Below are 21,004 nucleotides of genomic sequence, written 5' to 3' on the forward strand. Positions count from 1 at the left end.
AAGGAAAACAACTAATGCAAAGCACGGAGTACACTAACTATTCCAGTTCTCTATTGCTGTGTAACAATGGTTTTCTTATCTGTTGAGATTTCTATGGGTCAGGGGTCCAGGGAAGGGTGGCTGGGCAGCTCTGGCTCAGGGTCTGTCATGGGGGTATAAGTAGGTGATCGCTGAAGTAGAAACTGCAGGACTGTTGGAGCATCTGGGAGCTGGACCTCACTCTCCAGGTACTCTCATATCTCCTTGTGGTCTCTGTTTGGGTTAGTTGGGCTTCCTTACAGCATGGCAAACTCAAAGCAAGTGAATCATTTACCTGGCAGTCCAAGGCTCCAGGGCAAGTGTTCCAGCAAGCAGGGCAGAAGCTACCTCAGAAGTGAGTCATAAACCCATCCAGATTCAAGGAAAGGAGATTAAGACTCCATCTCTTGATGGAGAAATTTCCAGGGTCTAGACAAACATGTAGGCCAGGAGATGCTGCTGCAACCATCTTTGGAAAATATGTCATTCTGTTACTGGTGGGGAGCTCTCCATGTCCCCACCTATTGCTGGTGGAAGTGGGCTTCTTGCAATGTTATGAGAAAAGAAATTTTCTGAGACTCACACAGGACAATGAGTGATATTTATTTGTGTGGAATTAGACCCACCTTTCTAAGGTCCCATCTCCCTCCTTCCTACAAAGGGAAAAATCTAGCTGTGTCTTTAGCAGAGCTAGGATTAAAGCCACTGCCAAGAGTTTCCATTCCATATTTTCAGTCTAGTCCAGCATTAGGCTAGCTTTGCTTGTGTTTCCAGCTTCAGTCCATTGTGTGTGGGGTCTGCACGGCCATGGGCCATGCAGCTTCTAGGGCCACGTGGCTTTGGAGGGAACATGGGCAAGTGCAAGGAAGCAGGGAAAAGTCAGAACAAGAGAGAGAGAGAGGATTCCTTTGTCTTGAGATTTTAACTCTCTAAGATTTTATATGCTTGCAGTAGTTCCACCCCCTCTAGCCAAATCCATAGATCCCCAAGCTAGACTGACAGGCAAGTATTTTCACTATGTTACCCTGACTTTGCTGTGCATGCATCCATCTCCCCTTTGTCCAGTCCCTTCCCCAGTGATCTGCAGGGAATGCATCAGTGGTTCCCCGGGGAGTGTGAACGTGCAGCTTCCTGGGAAGCTGCCCAGAGATGGCCATGTTTATAATGTGTGGCCTTTCCCTTGATCCTTTCTTTTCATTAATAACTAGCTAATTACAATAGTAACAATACTACTTATGACAGATGAACTGAAATTCTCAATCTTATTTTATCCTAAATGTGTATTTTATAAGGGTTAAGTATAGGTGGTTGTATTAGTTTGCTAACAAACTGGATGCCTTAAAACAACAGACATTTATTGTCTCCCTGTAGGCTAGAAGTCTGACATCAGGTATCAGCAGGGTCACACCCCCTCTGAAATCTGGAGGGGAATCTTCCTTGCTTCCTCCTAGCTTTCAGCAGTCGCTGGCAACCTCTGGCGTTCCTCGGATGTAGACAATCACCCGCCTTTACATTGCTTCATCCCTGAGTCTCTTCCCATTGGCTTCCCTCTGTGCATGTCCGTCTGTGCCAATTTCTGCTTTTTCATAAGGACACCAGTCAGACTGGATTAGGATCCACCCTGGTAGCCATATTTTAACCCGATTACATCTGGTAAAACCCTATTTTCAAATAAGGTCACATTCTGATTACTGGGGTTAAGGCTTCAACTTTTATTTTGGGAGACACAATTCAACCCATACCAGGTAGTAACTGCTCACAGGCTGTAAACAGAATGGCACAGATGGCTAAAGCCACTCAGGAAGCAGGGAAGAGGGAGGATAATTAGAATCCCGGGTGCTCTTTGTTACTCTTGCTTTCAGGCTCTCCTATGAAGGAAGGGTTCGCTCATGCACTGTTCCAAACATTTACATCAGGTCAGGAAAATGTGGGTGAGGAATGCATATCCGTTCCAGTCCTGAAGGACTCAACCCTTTGAGATGATTCTTCTTGTAACCCGACTGTCATGGTGGCTGTGATGTGCCGGTGTGAGGGGAGGAAGTACCCACAACTTCTTGGCTCTGCCTCTCAATAAACCAAAACTTGCAGCCAATGCCCCACTGTCCTCACCACTGCTGCCTGTTTTACTCTGTTAACCTCGGGGAAGTCCTGGGGGTTTCTCATCCTCACCTCTCCCATCCTAACAAGTCTCTGGGTAACTGAGGACTTCGCGGAATGAAAATTGAAGCTGAGGAGTCTGAAGAGAAAGATGAGGCCTAACACCTCCTTTCCGCATTTGTGAGACAAGTGGGACTTTAAGGTCCCAAGCATCCTGGGGGTTTGGGGACACCATTCCATTTCTTTCTCTTTCTCTTTCTCTTTCTTTCTCTCTCTCTCTCTCTCTCTCTCTCTCTCTCTCTCTTTCTTTCTCTTTCTTTCTTTCTTGATTTTAGAGAGAGAGGAAGGGAGAGGGAGAGAGAGGGAGAAACATCGATGAGAGGGAACATTGATTGGCTGCCTCCTGCATGCCCTTCACTGGGGATTTGGCCCACAAACTAGGCATGTGCACTGACTGGGAATCGAACTGGCGACCTATCGAACTGGCGACCTCCTGGTGCATGGGTCGACGCTCAACCACTGAGCCACACCGGCTGGGCAGGGACACCGTTCTTTACTTATATACTGTGTTGTCCCCAAATTACACAAAAAACATCGAAGCTCTCTCTGAAAATACACTTTCTGTCTGTTTCACTTAAAATTCAAGTAACAATGTAAAAGGAGTTCTGGGGGTTCTCACAGAAAAGAAAGCCTAGCACTCAAAATTCACGGGGAAAGTGACCTTTCATTTCTATTTTACCCAGGGAGGTTGTGCAAAAAGCAGGCAGGAGCCTTCTGAAGGCTTCTAGAATGAAATCCCTCAGGGAAGAACATTGCTCAAAGGTCAAAAGGCATTGGAGGCAGGCCTTCTGGGTTTCAGTCTGGGCGCTGGCTCGAACAGGTTAAGTAACTTTCTGGGGCAGCTGCTTTGTCTATAGAATGGGGATATTAATACTTACTGTTCATTATTACTACTGGGAGGGGGGTGAATGGGGATAAGTATATGAGTGTCTGGCACGCAGTAAGTGCCTTAACTTCTCTTGGCCACAGGCAACAGGGTGAGGAAACCCTTGAGGCTACTCTGTGTTCATCTCTTGTCCAGATGGGGGCTAATGGGGGGTTCTGAAGTGACTGTCCTAATGGAACGAAGTCACACACACCCGCAGCTAAACAGGAGGGTTTTCCTGAGTGGACATTCCTGAGGCCAAAAACCTGGGGAAGAGGTGTGCACTTGGCCACGGAATAGGTAAGTTGGAAGCTGGGCCTGGGCTCCCCCGGAGGCAGAACACCTCTCTCTGAACTCCCCTTGAGTCTGGACAGAGGAGTCTAAATGTGTGTGGGAGCAGCCAGGGAGGGATGGGAGGGGGCGCCCGGTGAGAAGGCGAACTGAGACCCAGCAGAAGGAAATGCAGGCAACCCCAGCCTAACACCACCCATTTACTGTGACTCCAGTTCCCTCTTGTTAAATAAAGATGTATTTAACATGTTTCTGTCCAGTCTCAATTTTGTAACAGCAGGAAATGAAAGAAAATAGCGGTTTCTTGCTTAGGCAAGTTTTAAGGGAACACTGAGGCCTGGATGGAGTGACAGAGGCAATTAGATACGTTCAAGAAAGTTCAATCTCACGGGCCAGCGACCAGCACACCCAGACACGCCTGCTCCCTGTGTGGCCCCCACAGGCCAGCCTGGAAGACCTGGCTTACCCAGGGCGAGGGCACATTTCCCCTCTCCATTCTGTTCGCGCAGAACTGAACTCTAATTTGGCCTCTTAAAAATATTACATAAGCCCAGCTGGTGTGGCTCAGTGGTTGAGCGTCAACCAATGCACCAAGAGGTCGCCAGTTCAATTCCTGGTCAGGGTATATGTGTAGGCTGTGGGCCAAATCCCCATTGGGGGGCACTCAGGAGGCGGCCAATCGATGTTCTCTTTCACCGATGTTTCTTTCTCTCTCTCCCCCCCCTTTACCTCTCTCTCTAAAATCAATAAAGAAAAAAGAATTAAAAAAAATATATTACAGCCCTGGCCGGTTTGGCTCAAAGGTTGGAGCTTTGGCCTGAGGACCAAAGTCTCAGGTTTGATTCCTGCTAGGGGCACGTACCAAGAAAAAAATATTACACAAGAAATACATAAATATATTCTCCTTAAGAAAAAAAAATCCATATATAAACTTAAAGTTCCTCTGACTAGCTCCCCTTCTCCCCAGTCCTGGCCTCTCCCCATCTCCCCCAAAGTACAGCCTATCATGCATGTCATATGGTGTTCGGCCCTCGGAGTGTCGTGTGTGTTCTGTGAACCACACAGCACCGACTGAAGGGCATTTTAAGGACACAGTGGCGTCAGGCCCCACGTGCTCCTCCGCAATCTGCTCGCTCACCTCAGCAGTGCCCGTGGGCGGTGCGCTTGGTTCCTACTTCTCACGGCTGTCAGGTGTTCACTGGGTGTGTGTATATAGATGTACAGGTCAGAGTTGACCACGTGTGTTTTCAACTTTTCACTGTCGCAAGCAATGAGGCAATGATCTTTGATGTGCCTGCTTCCTCTGAAGGTGTGCGAGTTCCTCTCGGCCCAGGGGTGATGTATGGCCCGATACAGAATGTCCAGGTCGAAGGTTACGAAGGTTTCACTAAGTTAAGGAGTGTGCTGCGTCACCACAGCCTCTTGCTCAGTATCATTACTGTGGGCCAGTCTGATGGGTGAAATGATGCACTGTTTTCTCCTACATTCCTCTGCTTGGCAGAGAGACTAACACTCTTTCCTGGGTTTATGGGCCATTTGTATCTGATTGGGTCTAAAACTGTCTGCCCACACCCTTTGTCCATGTTTCTTTTAGACTGTCATTTTTTTTTTAACTCCTTATCCAACGACATTTTCATTGATATTTATTTATTTATTTATTTAATCCTCACCGGAGGATATTTTTCCATTTATCTTCAGGTACAGTGGAAGGGAGGGAGACAGAGAGAAACATCGATGTGAGAGGGACACATTGATTGGTTGCCTCCTGCACGACCCCAACCTGGGCCGGGGACGAACCACAAACAAGGTACGTGCCCTTGACCGGAATTGAACCTGTGACTCACTGGTCCATGGGCCAACGCTCTAACTGCTGAGCCAAACTGGCCAGGGCCTGTCATTGTTTTTACTATTAATTGATTGATAGATGTTCCTTACCTTCTGTCGATACTAAGCCTTGATTTCTTCTATATTCCAAATGTTTTCCCCCAATCTATCATTTGCCTTTTAACTTTGCTTAAAGTGATGTTTTGTTAAACAGAAGTCTTAAATTTGGATGCAGTCAAACTTATCAATCTTTGTAGACATCAAGATTTTCTAGACCAAATGTGAGAACCATGAAACAGCAGGTGGAATTTGCAGCTCTGTGAACCATGGCAAGGACCTTAATCCTTCTGCGCTGTAGACATTAATGACAGCTGTCTGTGAGCCCAGAGAGGCAAGTGAAATTTCAAAGGATTTTCCCAGCACTGCCGTTCCTTCCCAAACCCCGTGTGTCTCTAGATTGGAAAGCACAGGGCAGCATTACATCCTGGTGGCCCCTGAACCCGCTGCAGAGCCAGTTACACGCCTCTCTGCCCAACGGCACCTTTCGTGACATCATGTCAGAACTGGGAATTGGCCATGGTGGGATTCGTATCATATAAATAGACAAACATCACAAACCAGGGCTTTTCTTGCCTGGAGAACCCATTGTTACACAGTTACCAGCACACCATTGACCTACAGTGTCCTCAGCACAGCCATCTGCTTGCATGGCCTTCATCTGAGGGCTGTTCTTCCCATTCATGGATGACTGTAGTCAGGAAATTCCTTCCTGGGTAGACCTGCAATCTACCTCTGGTAATACAGGTCCTGAGTCTGCCACTTAAAAATGCAGAAGCAGCCCTGGCCAGTTTGGCTCAGTGGTTAGAGCGTCGGCCTGCGGTCTGGAGAGACCCGGGTTCGGTTCCCGCTAAGGGCACGTACTTCGGTTGCAGTTTGTCCCCGGCCCTGGTTGGTCGTGCGGGTGGCAGCCACTCGATGTGTCCCTTCACGTCGATGTTTCTCTCTCTCTCTCTCCCTTCCTCTCTCTCCCTCCCACTCTATCTGTACAAAAAATGGAAAAATATCCTCGGGTGAGGATAAAAAAAAAAAAATGCAGAAGCACTTTTCCCGAGGGTCTACGCTACACAGGCAGCAGGCTCTGGCCCGCCGGCTGTCGTTTGCCAAGCCCTGCTCACCAACAACATGGGCCGCAGAATACCAGCCACCCTGTGACCCACACAATCACCCTCTGCATCTCTCGGATCTTTTCTTCTCAAGCCTAGAGTTCTGCCAGGGTCGCTCTTAAAGTCAATTCCAAATACTGGTGACTTGATTGAGGAATGTTTCTGGAATCTGCTTCCCTGGACCTCTGCCAGGGCCCCAGACAGTCACCTGGCGGATGCTACAGGGAGCAGAGATGAGCTGGCACAGCAGAGCTCTGCCCACATTGCAGATTCACGATCGAACAAATGACTGTCGCCATTTGAAGTCACACTAAGCTTTGAAGTCGGGGCTCAGAAGCCTCCTGCCTTGAGCTTTTGTGAAGACTTAATGTCTATCATGTGCTTAGCTCAATGCCTGGCACATAAAAAGTCCTCAGTGGATGGTAATTATTATTCAGAAAAAGTACAGGTGCTTGAGTTCCCTTCCAGAGATAAGGGAAATGTTTCACCCCATTATCTTAGGGGGTTTGGTCCTCAGGCCGAGCTTTCTAAAGAGGTGGTTTTTTTTTTTGTGGCTTTTTAATTAAATGAGATAAAATGAAAAGCACTTAACACAGGGTATGGCACATAGTAGTAGCTCAGGATTATGTCTAAACTTTTTCTGCTTTGATGCCCAGAAACTGCACAAAAGCTGACTTGTCTCTTCACTCCCAACCCACCCTCAGCCAACACTGTCAACACCCCACCCGACAGTTCTGCCTGACCCTTACACTTTCCAAGAACTAGCAGATTTATTTCAGTTACTTTGCATCCAGATATACACAGCAACTCCATAATTCAAGGGGGACAGACTGCTATAACTGGCAAGAAAATGGAATAAATGGGGAGTTGGTTTGTATGCTTTTAGGGATGTATGCTTTGTGAATGAGGGACCAAAGCTGTTAGGCCCGCCAGCTACGGCAAGCAAAGAAAGACCCCAGTCTTGCAAAACGACCCACGTTTGGCAATAAGCTGGGATCCCCCCAAGGTCCCTTGCCTCAAAAATCTGGTGTTCTATTTTCATGAAGGACTGACTAATCTGTGAAGCTGAATTAAAGTATGGTCTCTGTGGAAAAAAAGAAGTCTTTAAAGCAATCACTTTCGTTCAAAATAAAAGAGCAGAATTCCGACTTTCTTTGAATACCAAGATGGAAACAGAATGTTGGATTGGCACACAGAAAATGCATCATCAGTTGTCAATACCGGCAGGCATGGCATGACATGGGACCAAACCACATTGCTCAGCTGTTGGGTAGGAGGCAGTCATTGTGGACAAAGCATAGTAAGCGGCTGTGCCCCAGTCCGAGTGGTTCCCTGACATTATCCAACCCCCTCATCGAATGACTGCGTGTTCAAATTCAAGGCCAAGTGATGGAACTGCAGTTTGCTGAGGCAGATTTTCAAACGAGAGGCTGCAGTTCTCACCAAGACACGGTACTAAAGGGAAAAAAAATCCCTTATTTTTTTTTTTAACGGAAGAAGCTTTATGTGGAATATAATGAGGCATTTACGCAACAAGCCAACAAACCCAAAACAGTTTCGTTTCCCTCTTCCTCTTTCAGGGAACCGAATCTATTTGCCTTTTGCCCACCGACGGGATCAAAATGACTGCAAGTCTGGGACATATGCTGCTGGTTCAGAGGTGTGGTTTGCTAGAGCCAGCTCTCTGGAGAAGGAAACCTCGATGGCTGTGTTGGGCGACGAAGGCCGCCGCTCCGGCAGGTGGGGCCGTGCCCGCAGGACGTCTCTGGAGCTGCAGCGGGTGCCTGCGAGCCGCAGCCCCCCCCCAACCCTGAGCACACGCTCGTTTTCTGCTTCCCACGTGCATTTCTGTTTCTATACTAACCAGAGGGAGAGGGGCATGGGAAAGAAATGGATGGGGAAGGTAACAGAAACATCCCAATGGATAAAATCATTTTAGAGCTCCCAGAAACCTCCCAGAAGCAAAAATAATGGAGTGCATCAATGCAGGAAGGACAGGACAAGAGTGTGAGACAGCAAGAATGAACCTTTGCAGAGCAGCAGCTCAGTGTGCTTCCCAAATAGTCCCATGAGACACAAGGATGCCCTCAGAGAGGGGACGGGGTGCAAGAGTGGGGGTCGCCAGCCAGCATGGATGTTCAGAGAAGCTCGGGTTTCTGCATTAGAGTGATGAGAGGCCTCGGTTCTGGAGGGGTGTGTGTGGGGGGGGAGGGTAGAGAGGAAGAGCCAAAAGCGTCCACTCCTGGAGAAATTGTAAACTAATTCAGATGAGAAAAAAGCTGATGCTGTCATGCAGAACAGGAGCCCAGGTCAGAGGAGACCCTCAGTTACCTGTGCTAGCAGTGCAGCGTGCACTGAAAACCTGAAGTATGAGGCAGGTCCCCCGGCAGTCAGCATCCTGAGGACTACAGACAGTCTTAGGCCCTTCATTTTTTTTTTTTCCTTTATTGATTTTTAGAAAGAGAGGAAGGAAGAGGGAGAGAGAGAGAAACATCAATGAGAGAGAACATAGATTGGTCACCTCCTGCATGCCCACTGTGGATTGGGCCCACAACCTGGGCATGCGCCCTGACCGGAAATCGAACCCGAGACCTCTTGGCTCATGGGTCGATGCTCAACCACTGAGCCACACCGGCCAGGTGTTAGGCCCCTCGTGTTAACAAAGGTGTGGAGTCTGGAGAATATTTAGGAAATGCCACACCAACAATGAGGGTGATACACAGGAGGCAGACCATAAAGACTGTCCCCTCCCTGGAAGTTTCGGGAGGCCAGGAGCTGCAGAAATGCTGGGTGCAGGTGGTCCTGGGAATGGAAGAATCCTTGGCTGGGCTGCTTCAGGCAGGAAGCTCACTACAAAGGCCACATATGGCCTGCTGGGCATGGTGCCGAGTTCAGTGGCGGAGCCTGCCAACTGGGTTACCAAAAATGGGGTAGAGGTGTGCAGAGGTAAGGAGCCCCAGCCCTCAGGCATCTGTACAGGCTCAGAGGTGCCTGGCTGGAGCTGGAGGGTGGTCATCTCCAGCCATGGGTGGCCTCATCCGTTACTGCAGTGCTCCGAAGAGACGAGCACATGCAACTCGTGCTGCCGTGTGACCAGCGGGATGCGAGCTTTGTCAGAGGCAAGAGGCAGAGAAGAGGCTGAGAGATGAACCGTGGTCCCTCCCGCCATGGGCCCATGCAGAGCTCTTGAGCTAAAGAAGGTCCTCATGTACAGGGAAATAAGAAACCTAACAGCAAGTCTGACCACAGCAAATGCCAAGCCTCTTTTTACTTTCATGGCTTCAGTTCCAGCTTTGGAGACCCACACAAATAACTAGGCCAATCAAAAGTGGGGCACTCGGAAAAGCCGGGGCAGCCAGACACCTCTTCAGCCTGGGTCATTATAATTGGTGTTAGAACAAAGGCCGTGGGAAGTAAACCAAGCTAGGACAGCCAAAGATGCAGGTTTATTCCAAAATCAATCTGTCTCGTCTAGTTGAAAACAAGGGAAGGCTATTATCTGGGGAAGAGCAGGACCCATCCCTCCCACTGCTGACCGGGTTTGTTCTCCCTGGGCTCAAAGGGCTCAGATAAAGGCTGATGCTGGTTGTTAAGAACCTGGAAATCCTGGATGAAAGACCCCTGGCCCATCAGATAGGCACCAGCCAACCTGAAGGATGGGGTTGCCTGTTCTTTGGCCACCTCCGAGGTGTGGAAACCTGCAATTTAAAAGAGGCATAGAGCAGAGGGGTCCTTCCCTGGAGTTTGGGGTGAACTTGAGAAGAAAGACAGGTTGGAGGAGGAAGAGACAGAAAAGGTGAGTGAGTAGACCTTCACTCAGCAGGTGGAGAGGCTCTGGGATCACTTTGGCCACTGGCAGAAGATGGGGAGGGCAAAGAAGGGGCATGGAGCTGAGCACCTCCTCCTGGCCACCTCGGTAAGGGGAAAAGGAGGGGGAAGACACCCTGAACCCTGCTGTGTTGGAAGAGGAGGCCAAGAGCAGAGAGCCACCTGCACCAGAGGTCTCTAAGAAAGAAGGAGATGAGACTGAATCTCTTCTTTCAGCAGCACAGTCGGCCTGGGGCCATACGAGGGTTTGAACAGAGTTGACTCTGTAGAAGGCTATGATGGGCAAAGGTAACTTTTGATTGCCTCAAGAGCTCACCTTTTTTCTTTTGCATAAATGTTTACTGAGTACCTGCCATGTGATGGCTATTATTATACCAGATGCCAATGATAATCAGCAGCTTTAATTTTAGCTGCTGGCCTCTGAGTGTCATTGGTATCCAGCCTCATAATGTCAGGCAGATTGTAGGTTTTTGACTCCTGTCCCTCGGAATCCCATCAACTCTCCTTCCAACCTACTCTTCTGCCCATCCCATGCATCCAGCTTAAACACATGGTCTCATGTCCCAACCCTTTCAGGTCCGACGTGGAAATGAGCTAAGATGACAAAGTGCTCTGTTCTCAGGAGACAGGGCTACTTTCAGCAGGTCACACATAACGCAGACCTTTTTTGGCTTTTTTCCTCTTTATGTCTCCACTGTCCTTACTCGAGAAAGGCCCCTCATCGCTGTTCATCAGGTTTCTAATCACGATCTCCCACTAGTCTCCTTGACTGAGTTCAACTTTCAACCACTTTATGGGGCACTGACTGCTGACTGTGTGCTACCACTCATGCCGTCTTCTGGATGCTTGAGATAAAGAGAAATAAGTAAAATACAGGCACATCTCCTGGAACGCTTGGTCCCTTACAGGAGAAAGATATTCAAACATTTGAAATATAGCATGGTAAATGCTATAATGAACACACTTCTGTAGTGATGAAAATACACCTAAGAAAGCAACTCAATCTGTGAGAGCGGGGCTTTGAAAGATGAGCAGCAGTTCTCTAGGTGGACAGGGTACGGCATGCCAGGCAGCGGCTACAGCGCAGACAACGGGTTGGGGGTGCCTAAGAACATGGCATAATCTAGTAAAGATAACTCTGTGAGTTGGGCATGAGGGGCAGAGACAAAAGGGGTGGAAGAGAAGTGGTTGGGTACAAGGAGGACGCTGGACATTGGTGCAAAGATCCAGCGCCATTCTATGGACTGCAGGCTTCATTCTGTAGGCAGCAGGGCCACGGGACATGTTTTCTAAAGCTTCATTAAGATATAACTCACATACCATATAACTGATTCTTTTAAAGTGTACAATTCAATGGTTTTTACTATATTCACAGGGTTGTGCAACTATCAGCACAATCTATTTTAGAGTATTTTCATCATCCCCAAAGAAAACGTTGTGCCCGTCAGTAGCCACTTCCCGTCCTTCACCATCACTACCCTGCCTGCCCCCGGACCACGAATCTACTTTCTATCTCTATGGATTTGTCCATTCTGGACTTTTCATAGAAACCAAATCACATGCTAGGTAGTCTTTTGAGACTGGCTTCTTTCACTTAGCATTATGTTTTCAAGGTTCATCCATGCTGAAGCGTAATTAATGCCTCATTCCTTTTCGTTGTCAAATAACAGCCATATGGCTATACAACATTTTGCTGATCCATTCAATAGTTGATGGACATCTGCGTTGTTTCCAGTTTTTGGCTAGTGTGAAAAATACTACTTCATGTATAAGTTTTTGTGTGGACAGATATTTCCATTTTTCTTGAGTATAGTCTGAGGACTGGAAATGCTGAGTCAATGGTAATTCTATGCTGACTATTTTGGGGAATGGCCAAACTGTTTTCTAAAACAGCTGTAATTACACAGCAGTCTAATGTTCTGAAGAAATATTCAATTTCTCCAAGATCTCCATCAACACTTAATATCGTTTCTCTTTTTAATTATGGTCGTCTGAGTGGACATGAAATGACATCATCGTGGTTTTGCTTTGTAGAGATACCTAACGATGAGTGATATTGAGAATCTTTTCATATGATTACTCATCAAAGGTTTTTAAGCAAGAGAAGTAGCTGTTTTGTAATAAATCTGAGGGTGAGCTGGACAGGAGAAAAATGAGGATGGTAATCAAGAGAGAGATTCAGGAGTTCGTTCAGCGGCAGAACCCGAGGACTTAATGAAAGACTCGCAGGTGGCACGCGGGAGTCAGAGGAGACAGAAAGGCAAGGATGGTGCCGTGGTTTCCAGAGTGGGCAACCAAGAAGATGTGATGCCATACACCAAGCGAGAGGAGGAGAGGGAGAGCAGGCAGGGGAGGAGGGATTCTGAGTTCAGTTTAGACATAGTAAGTTTCAGGTACCTGGGGGAGATTCATTCAGTGGAGATGTTGAATAGGCAACCGGAGAAGCAACTGGAACTCCAGAGAGAGACCCAGAGATATGGCTTTAGGGACACCAATATACTGGAGGTGATAGCTGAGTATAACGAGTTGCACATATATGAAGGAATTTCGCACATGAGGAAGTTTCGGCAGGAATCCTTTCAGGGGCAAGCAGAAGGTTAAAAGGCAGATTAAGGTGATCGGAGAGGGAATGAGAGTCAAGGAAGCAGCAGGTCTGGACTGCTTCCTATTTCCATGGAGATTCTTCCTGTAGCATCCACTAGCCGCATGGATGCCAAGGAGCTTGAGACAACTCCCATCTCTTCAGAGGGGCAATGCAGCACCCAAAGGGTGGAAGAGGCCGGATGTACACAGACGGCTCTCCTGCTGGGCACGTTGCCCTGGTAACAGAGAGCTACCACCTGCAAAAGAACCAAGACTTCTAGCCTCAGACCATGTCTCCACTTCCTCATTCCAATAACAGTTTTAAATTTTTAAAAAAATCCTCACCGGAGGATATTTTTCTATTTATCTTTAGATAGAATGGGAGGGAGGGAGAGAGAGGGAGAGAGAAACATCGATGTGAGAGGGACACATCGACTGGTTGCCTCCCACATGACCAGACCCGGGCTGGGGATGAACTGCAACCGAGGTGCGTGCCCTTGACCAGCATCGAACCCGTGACTCACTGGTCTGCGGGCTGATGCTCTAACCGCTTAACTAAACTGGCCAGGGCCTAATAACGTTTTTTAAAAAGTGAAAAATGAGGAAAACAAAAGGGTGATTCTTGAAAAAAAAAAAAAGGACTTCTTTTTTAAGAATCTGTGATAGACACATAGCCTTTGAGGAAAAAAGGGCATGAGATAAACATGGATCCTAACCATCCACACATTGAAACTGTATTCTTCAGTCCTGGAAAGAGTTCACTGTGGGCGCCAGGAAGTCTGGATTGTAACTACTTAGCCACAGCATCTGGGTTGAAGTGTCTAAAGGATTAGACACTAGAGGTATTTTCTCTTTACTTCTTGAGATCCATGTTCCACCCTTCTCCACCCAGTTCTGGGTCCAGGGAGGCTGCTCACAGAGACTGAACACAAATGTTCCCTCGTAAATTGGCTTCTAGTTTGGTTTGGCCAACAGGTAGCACCAACAAGGAGGAGACTGAGGTCAACCCCACCTCCTTGCTGCCAAGTTGCCATGAATTAGCCAAATTCCCCTACTGAGGGCTCAGCTCATGGTTCTCTCTGTGAAGTCATCCTTCCAGGTTCCCCAAGTGACTCTCCTGCCCACCCTGCAGGTCTAAGGGTGGTGGGAGCCCCTTGCTACACTAGTGCTAGGGTGCTGCCCTGTCACTTGTTTTCTTACCCCAATGTTCAAGGTTTCATTACTTACCCTCTAGGACACTTGGGCGGGAGTTGTTGCCTGAGGCCCAAGCAGGTGCGTCAGCATCTCGCCAAGAACAATATCTCCGTCAGTGGTCAACTTACTGGCTCTTGAGCCACATGAGACACTTTCATCACCCTGTCTTGCTCTTTTTGCTCTATTTGGACTGTCCACACCTTCACTGGGCCAAGCACAATCGAAGTGCTGTGGGTGCCAAAGTAGGACACAGCCCTGCCCTCAGAGAAGCATATTGAGGGGCAAATATGCACGTGCAGCTGTAAGCAGAGCCCTCCCAGCCATCCTGAGCGTCATCCCCACAGGAGCATGGGACATTCGCTGTCCCCTCCCGGCATCATGGGAATGCTAGGGAACGAGGGTCGAGAACAACGTGGCGGCTGAAGCAGCAGCGCTGGAGAGAGACTTGGAAAGGTCCTCAAAGTCCAGGTTGGCTTCCTAAAGCTACTGAGTCACTGCTTGGAAACTGAGGAGGGAAAATGCAGCTTAAGACCACAGGAACACGAGAAGGGGGGTAAGCGGGGCAGGCTGGGAATGCCCTCCCTACTCTATGCTGGTCTTTTTTATTTAACTCGTCACTCCTCCTGTCCCCGGGAAAGGTGACAGCTTAGAAAAGATGGACAGTGGGCCTTGTAGGCTGAGTTCTATATGGATTCAGTAGATTTTTAGGACTCAAGCAAAAAATTCCCTCCCCAAGAAGCTACTGTTTGACAATTAGAACCCCCACCCTTATATCTGGGTTCAGCCTCCTGAAACCAGATTGCACCCAAGGATTAAATGAGATAATGTACGGGGGAGCCCCACACTGCTGACCTAAAGAGTCAAATGAAGGGCAGCTCTCCTTTCTTCTGCAAGGACAGCCTCCCTCATCCTTTGTCTACATCCTCTCTCAAGGCAGTCTGCAAAGATCCACACCAAACTGAAGTGCCTTAACGGAAGTGAATGTTCTACCCATGTTTCTGAAACAATCAATTCTGCATGAATTTTCCTGTCAAAATATCCAGGGTGGGGGTGGGGTGGGTACGGACACTCTGTTGCCTAGGGAACACCAGGTACTTTAGCCTATGTCTCACTTACACCTACTCTCACGAACACAGCATGGTCAAGGTCACACCATAGCCATGCCACGTAACTGCACTGCTGCAGAGACTGGAAAGGACACTCGCATTTTGGGTGGACTAGCAAACACGCTGTCCCACGAGAGCCTGAAGCTCCTCGTCGGCCATGCTGAAAACCACATGCACACATGAAAAAAGGGGTTAACCCTAAGAAGCTGAGGTGACATTCAGTTACTTGGAACTACAAATTCAGAGAAAAAAGCAATACAAGATTGTTTTGGGGAAGTATTTTCACTTGTTTTTTAAAACAATGATTTGTAATGCCAGGAGGCAAAGGGAGGCTTTGAGGGGTTCAAGGATGGTGGGGAGAGACTGTCAGTGACCTGTCCTAATAAGGAATCCGACCCACGACCTGTGTTCTGGTCTCTTTTCTAGAGCACGAGCTGGGGTGAAGTCTCCCCGCTTCCTGTCTCCAAAGCTGACTTCAGTCCCAGAATGTGGCACCATGTGGCCAGCACAGAAGTGTGGGCCAAGCCTGGACAACCCAACTGGCAGCCCTCAGCCTGGGAGGGACCTGAGCTCTGGGTGTGGAGAGGAGCTGAGTGGGGCAGGGAGCCTGTGCCCGGGACAGCCTCCACCACACAGAGAAGACACTGGAGCCAGGAAGGAGAGGGAACAAAGCAAGAGGGGAAACCAGAATGTCTGAGGGGTCAGCTGAAGCCACAGTTTAACAGAGTTCCTCTTGGGACATCTTCTCAGAGCCTTGGTTAGGGGAGTGGTTGACCAAGACAGGAAGAAGAATAAGATCTGTGACATGGTTGTGAATTTCCAAGAGGAAGTGTAAATAGTTCTCCGGGATTTAGACTACCCCAGAGACTCATAAGGTAGAGTCTGCGGCCCCTGGGGAGAAGTCTAAGAATACTATGACCAGAGCTACGGAAGTCCCTACGGCTGGCTGGTGGGCAGTAATGTCACCACAGTTTACCAAACCTTAATGATTACAGGGCTTTCTTGCAAATAAGCAAAAATACCTCCTACGTATAACTCATGTATACAGCACAAAGAATCAAATTATGACTATGTAATAAAAACTACAGATCTATGAGCTCAGATACCACATGTTGTTTGCTTTTATGATTTGCGTTGTCCCAATTTTTCTAAGACCAACTGGAAATTGAATAATCCAACTAAGTGAGCAAAAATGCCCATTCAGCTTTGGCCAGTGTGGCTCAGTGGTTGAGCGTCGACCCATGCACCAAGAGGTCGCCGGTTCCATTTCCGGTCAGGGCACATGCCCAGGTTGTGGACCTGATCCCCAATGGGGGGAATGCAGGAGGCAGCCAATTGGGGTTCTCTCTCATTGATGTTCTTGTCGTTCTCCCTCTTCCTTCCTCTCTCTCTAAAATCAGTAAAGAAAAAAAAAATGCCCATTCAATAAACACTACAGAAACACTTTACAACTGAACTGGCAAGAAGTTGAGTGTTGGGGAAGAAATACGTACAGGGTTTTATTTCTCAAGAGAATGACTGGAGGCATCACCTGCTGTATGTGACTTCATTCTGTTGTGAAAGGTTGAGACAGCTGCCAATGCACTTTCAGACCTGCCCTGGCCTCACGTAGCTCTCTGAGGGGCCAGACGCCGAAAGTGCGACCCAGAACAGGTCTTGAAATTACCTTTGTGAATAAAAACAAAAAGTTCAAGAAGTTAAAAGAGCTGGCTCGAACTCAGGGAAGAGAGACCAAATGTAGCAGGGGAAAAAAAAATTAAGAAATCTGAGCATGCTTTTGTGCCTCATGAGGATGTGAGGACCAGGAGAGGTGCAGGGAACCGTGGGGGTGGGGGACTGAACGGCCTCATGCATCAGATTCGCCTCCTTCACTAGCATCACTCACGTCCCCAGGACTACATTCAGTTCAGCACAACTCTGTCCCTTTTGAACCATCACTTCAATCGCTGCATTTGCTTCGTGAAAGGTTCTGGCAATTCTGGATTTGCTGACGGTGCAGCATGAATTCATCCACATACATCCCACTGTGCTGATAGAGAATGAAAAAAAATCATATTCATAGTCTTACTAGTCTGCATCTTCGTTTGGTTATGAAGGAGAAAGTGAGCTGACTTAATGATCGTGCATGAAGTGGTCTAATATTGCACAAATGTTTCAGTACAACTCGGCAGTTGTTTGCCGTGAACAAACTGAATTCCACAAATTATTAACTCAACCAAAGTCAAAAGAGAACTAAAAAGGGGAGCTGTTCCATAGGTATAGAGTTTCAGTTTAGCAAGCTGAAAAAGTTCTGGACATCTGCTGCACAACAAGGTGCCTATAACGAACACTACTGTACTGCACACCTAAACATGGTTAAGATGGTCAATTCTATGTTGTATTTTCCTACCGCAATAAAAAAAATTTAAGTTAAAAAATAATAGAATGCATTATTCATTCCATGACCTTACACTTAGCTACAACTACTGCATACTTCACTAATTAAACCAAATTTCCTGGAGGGGAGAGGGGAGAGAAAAAGGAGAGAGAGAAACACATAACACATGCCCGCTTGCTAAAAAGGGTTAATTAAGAATCTGCTTTAAATTCCAAGCAGAACAAATAAAGGGAAAAATGTAGGCTTGCAGAACTCAAACTGGCTTGATTTCTTTGCAACAATCCACTATGCCAATACCTACATGGCAATTCTAGGATTTTCACTTTGAATGTTAACAGGGTAACCCATCAGACGGGTGGTTCAAAGCAAAGGTGACTGTCCTGGAGCAGGCCAAGATGGGGTGATGTCCACTCCGGCCTCAGGTCAGGCCCAGAACCCCCGCCCTCTGCAGCCTCCTTCTGCAGGGAGTAAGGGTCACACATCACATCATTTCTCAGTTGCCTGATAGAACTACAATGTTTATGTGTTTTCTTTGATTTTTAACAAGCTTACAGAATTTTAGATTCGACTCATGCTTCCTTATTAGTTTGCTGGGGCTGCTGTAACAGTACCATGCACTGGGCGGCCGAAAACAGCACAATGTACTGTCTCGTCGTTCCAGAGGCCAGAAGTCCAAACCACGTGCTGGCGCTCTTAGCTGAGGGCGTATCACTTCAATGCCCCATCTGGGAAGGGCATTCTCCCTGTGTCTCTGCCTTCACGTGGCCTTCTTCTTATAGGGGCACCAGTCATACGGAATTAGGGGCCCACCTTACTCCAGTAGGACCTCATCTTCACAAATCACACCTACAACGACCCTAATTCCAAATAAAGCCATATTTTGAGGTAAAGGGGGTTAGCTTTGTGTAGGGGTGGGGGTGGGGGGAAGGGGGAGACCAGCAGCTAGCTGGAAATTTGTTTGAAATGCAAATTCTTGGGTTCCACCCCAGACCCACTGAATCAGAGACTCTGGAAGTACCGGCAATTAATAATGTATATTTTAACAAGCCTTTCAAGTGATTCTGACACAGGCTAAAAGTTCGAGAGCCATGATTTCAAATCATACTGTACATTTAAAAAATCACTTAGGAATAGTAAGTGTGTATCTTGTCCTTCCAACAGAATTACTAGCCCTTCGGGGCTGTCTCTGACTGTACGTACCCCACGTTGCTTCTCTCACAGTTGTGAGCAGCTAGTCTTATTGCTTACATAGACAAACAAACAAGCAAATGAGTACTTACTGCTTTAGCAGGCTAGAATCTAGAGGTCTGTACTGGATACACGTGGCCTTTCATTAGGTTTTATTTTGTCTGCCCATGAATACTATGAACTAATTGCCAACATTAAAAACCTAGAGTGCAGAGTTTCCTTGAAAAAATGGCAAGATCTGTCAATCACTGGACCCAAAATTCCACACAGCAGCAATCGCTGATGGATGGCTGTCTCTGAGGTGGGGCGTGAGGATCCCAGTTGGCCACAGTGCTCACCATTCCCTGATGCCTCCCCGACACTGGGGCTTTATGCAGAGCAACCTCGCCCATTTCTATCGCCTCTCTGGCCCTTAAAAACGTTTAGATCTAAACCACGCTGGAGGGAGGGAGCCAGATGGAAAAAGGCATCACTATCCACAGCCTGAAATACTCAGTTGTGTCTGAGCAGCAAGCTTAGAAATGGAATTGCAGAAGCCAGTGTCTCTGATTAGCACCGGCATTGAGTTCTGAGAGTTTAGCTTCACGTTTGATCAGGTAACAGGGCAAGTTACGAAACGATTACAGCTCCGGAGACCAGAGCCCCGCAGAGCTTGCCTGGGCAACAACGCGTGGGTGAGCTGCAACACGGCACAGAGGCTTTGTCTCCGCACGGCCCCGGGAACAATGGATGTGGAGGTTGTGATTTTGAAACACCACGCATGCCTCCTTCATGTACATGCGATGCTGAGCTCCAGTGTCAGCTGTCAGGAGTACTGCCCAGGGAAAACGTCATTCTTTCAAACTACTCTCAGGGCTTCCACAGAATTTAAAGGGCAGATCCTGGACTAGATTTGACAATTATGCCTGTAATGCAGACGCCAAGTACGTTTTGTACAAAGGACAGAAAATATACCACTTCTGAGCCTCACCCAGGACACGGGGAGCAGTTCACGAAAAAGCGAGCGGAGTGGTGGTCTGAGGTCTTTATCTTGGCGGTGAGGACGGGCCTGGAGTTCAGAGGCGAGAGCTCACACAACAGTGGAGACGGGCACATGTTCTCAAAGAGGGAACAAGCTTCGTTATTAAGACCCAGGAAGCTATAGTTGCTGTCGAGTTCATCCCAAAGCAACACATCAGAAAAATACATCTACTCCAAGATCATTGAGCCAGAAGATACAGATAAATGGCCACTATAATGTCACTGGGCTATTTTTTGACAAATTCTTAAATTTTATTTTCTCCTTAACCACCACTGTACTTCAGCATTCTTAAGAGAGAGAGAAAAAAAAGAGAGATGGAATATGCCACTGATGAGTAAGTCTTCCTTTAAAGCCGTTAGAATTTAGAACTGTAGGTGGAAATGGGGTCCTACGGAAAGTGACATTCATAGGTGATCTAATAATAAAATCCTAATTGGGCAGGTCACAGTGGGTTCACACCCCAGACCTAGAGTTTCTTTAGTAAAAGGTTTACTTTTGCCTTAAGCAAGTCCTGTCCATTGCTTTTATTCATCTAGGTTAACACACCTTGAAATAAGCGTAACCACCCTCAAGAGAGCACGTAATCTTCCTGTGGGGAAGGGGCCACATCATAAGGTCCCTCCTGCCCCTTCTAATAGCTGTTCTTGGTGAGTTTGCTCAACTTTTACTCAAGATCACCACACAATGAGCTATGTAATGCTGTGAGCCACTATGCACCTACGAGAATGGTTGTTACTATTAGAAACAAATACTGATAATACTGAGTGCTGGTGGAGCACTGGGACGCACATCCTTTGCTGGAGAGACTGAAAAATGGTGCAGCCACTTTAGAAAATAGTTTGGCTGTGTCTTAGAAAGTTATACACACACTTACCACATGACTCAGCAATTTACTCCCAGGCATTTACCCCAAGGCAACGAAAACTTGAGTTCACACACGAATCTGTATGTGAATGTTTACAGCAGCTTTACTAATGATCGCCAAACACCAGTAACAACCCAAATGTCCTTCAGCAGATAAACAAACATCACGCAGTGGAATACTATTCAGGAATAAAAAGGAGCAAAGAACTCATGAGTAAATCTCAAAAGCATTATGCTGAGTGAAAGAGCCCATCTCAAAAAACCGTATACTGTATAAATCGACTTATTTGACATTTTCGAAAAGACAAAGGGATGGAGAATAGAATAGCTCAGTGATTGCCTGGGGGGTGGGGCTGGAGGTGGAGGGTGAGTGTGACTACAAATGGATTAGTGCAAGGGAGTTAGGGGGTGATGGGACTGTTCTGAATCCTGACTTGGGTGATAGTTACATGAATTTACGTGTTAACTTCCAAGGACTTGTACAGCCCTCCTCCAACATCAAGTTTATTGTATGATCATTTAAAT

At 47.4% G+C, this 21,004-nt stretch overlaps 1 protein-coding gene across 14 annotated transcripts in view; it reads right to left on the reverse strand.

Moving 5' to 3' along the window:
• Window positions 1-21,004, reverse strand: part of DAPK1 (death associated protein kinase 1) — a 170,073-nt gene that overhangs the window by 54,842 nt on the left and 94,227 nt on the right. For 2 of the 14 annotated variants that reach the window (XM_036260775.1, XM_036260777.1), the window contains 2 exons: window positions 20,490-20,658; window positions 16,523-16,695 (listed from right to left, as the gene is read on the reverse strand). The exons of 11 other annotated variants lie outside the window; for them this stretch is intronic. In XM_036260775.1, coding sequence (XP_036116668.1) covers window positions 16,523-16,557 — 35 coding nt within the window. In that variant the 5' untranslated portion in view covers window positions 16,558-16,695; window positions 20,490-20,658. The remainder of the gene's footprint in view (window positions 1-16,522; window positions 16,696-20,489; window positions 20,659-21,004) is intronic. One more of the 14 variants, XM_036260776.1, reaches the window with a different exon arrangement.

This window comes from Molossus molossus, unplaced genomic scaffold (genome assembly GCF_014108415.1).
Source record: "Molossus molossus isolate mMolMol1 unplaced genomic scaffold, mMolMol1.p scaffold_m16_p_14, whole genome shotgun sequence".
Taxonomy (NCBI): domain Eukaryota; kingdom Metazoa; phylum Chordata; class Mammalia; order Chiroptera; family Molossidae; genus Molossus; species Molossus molossus.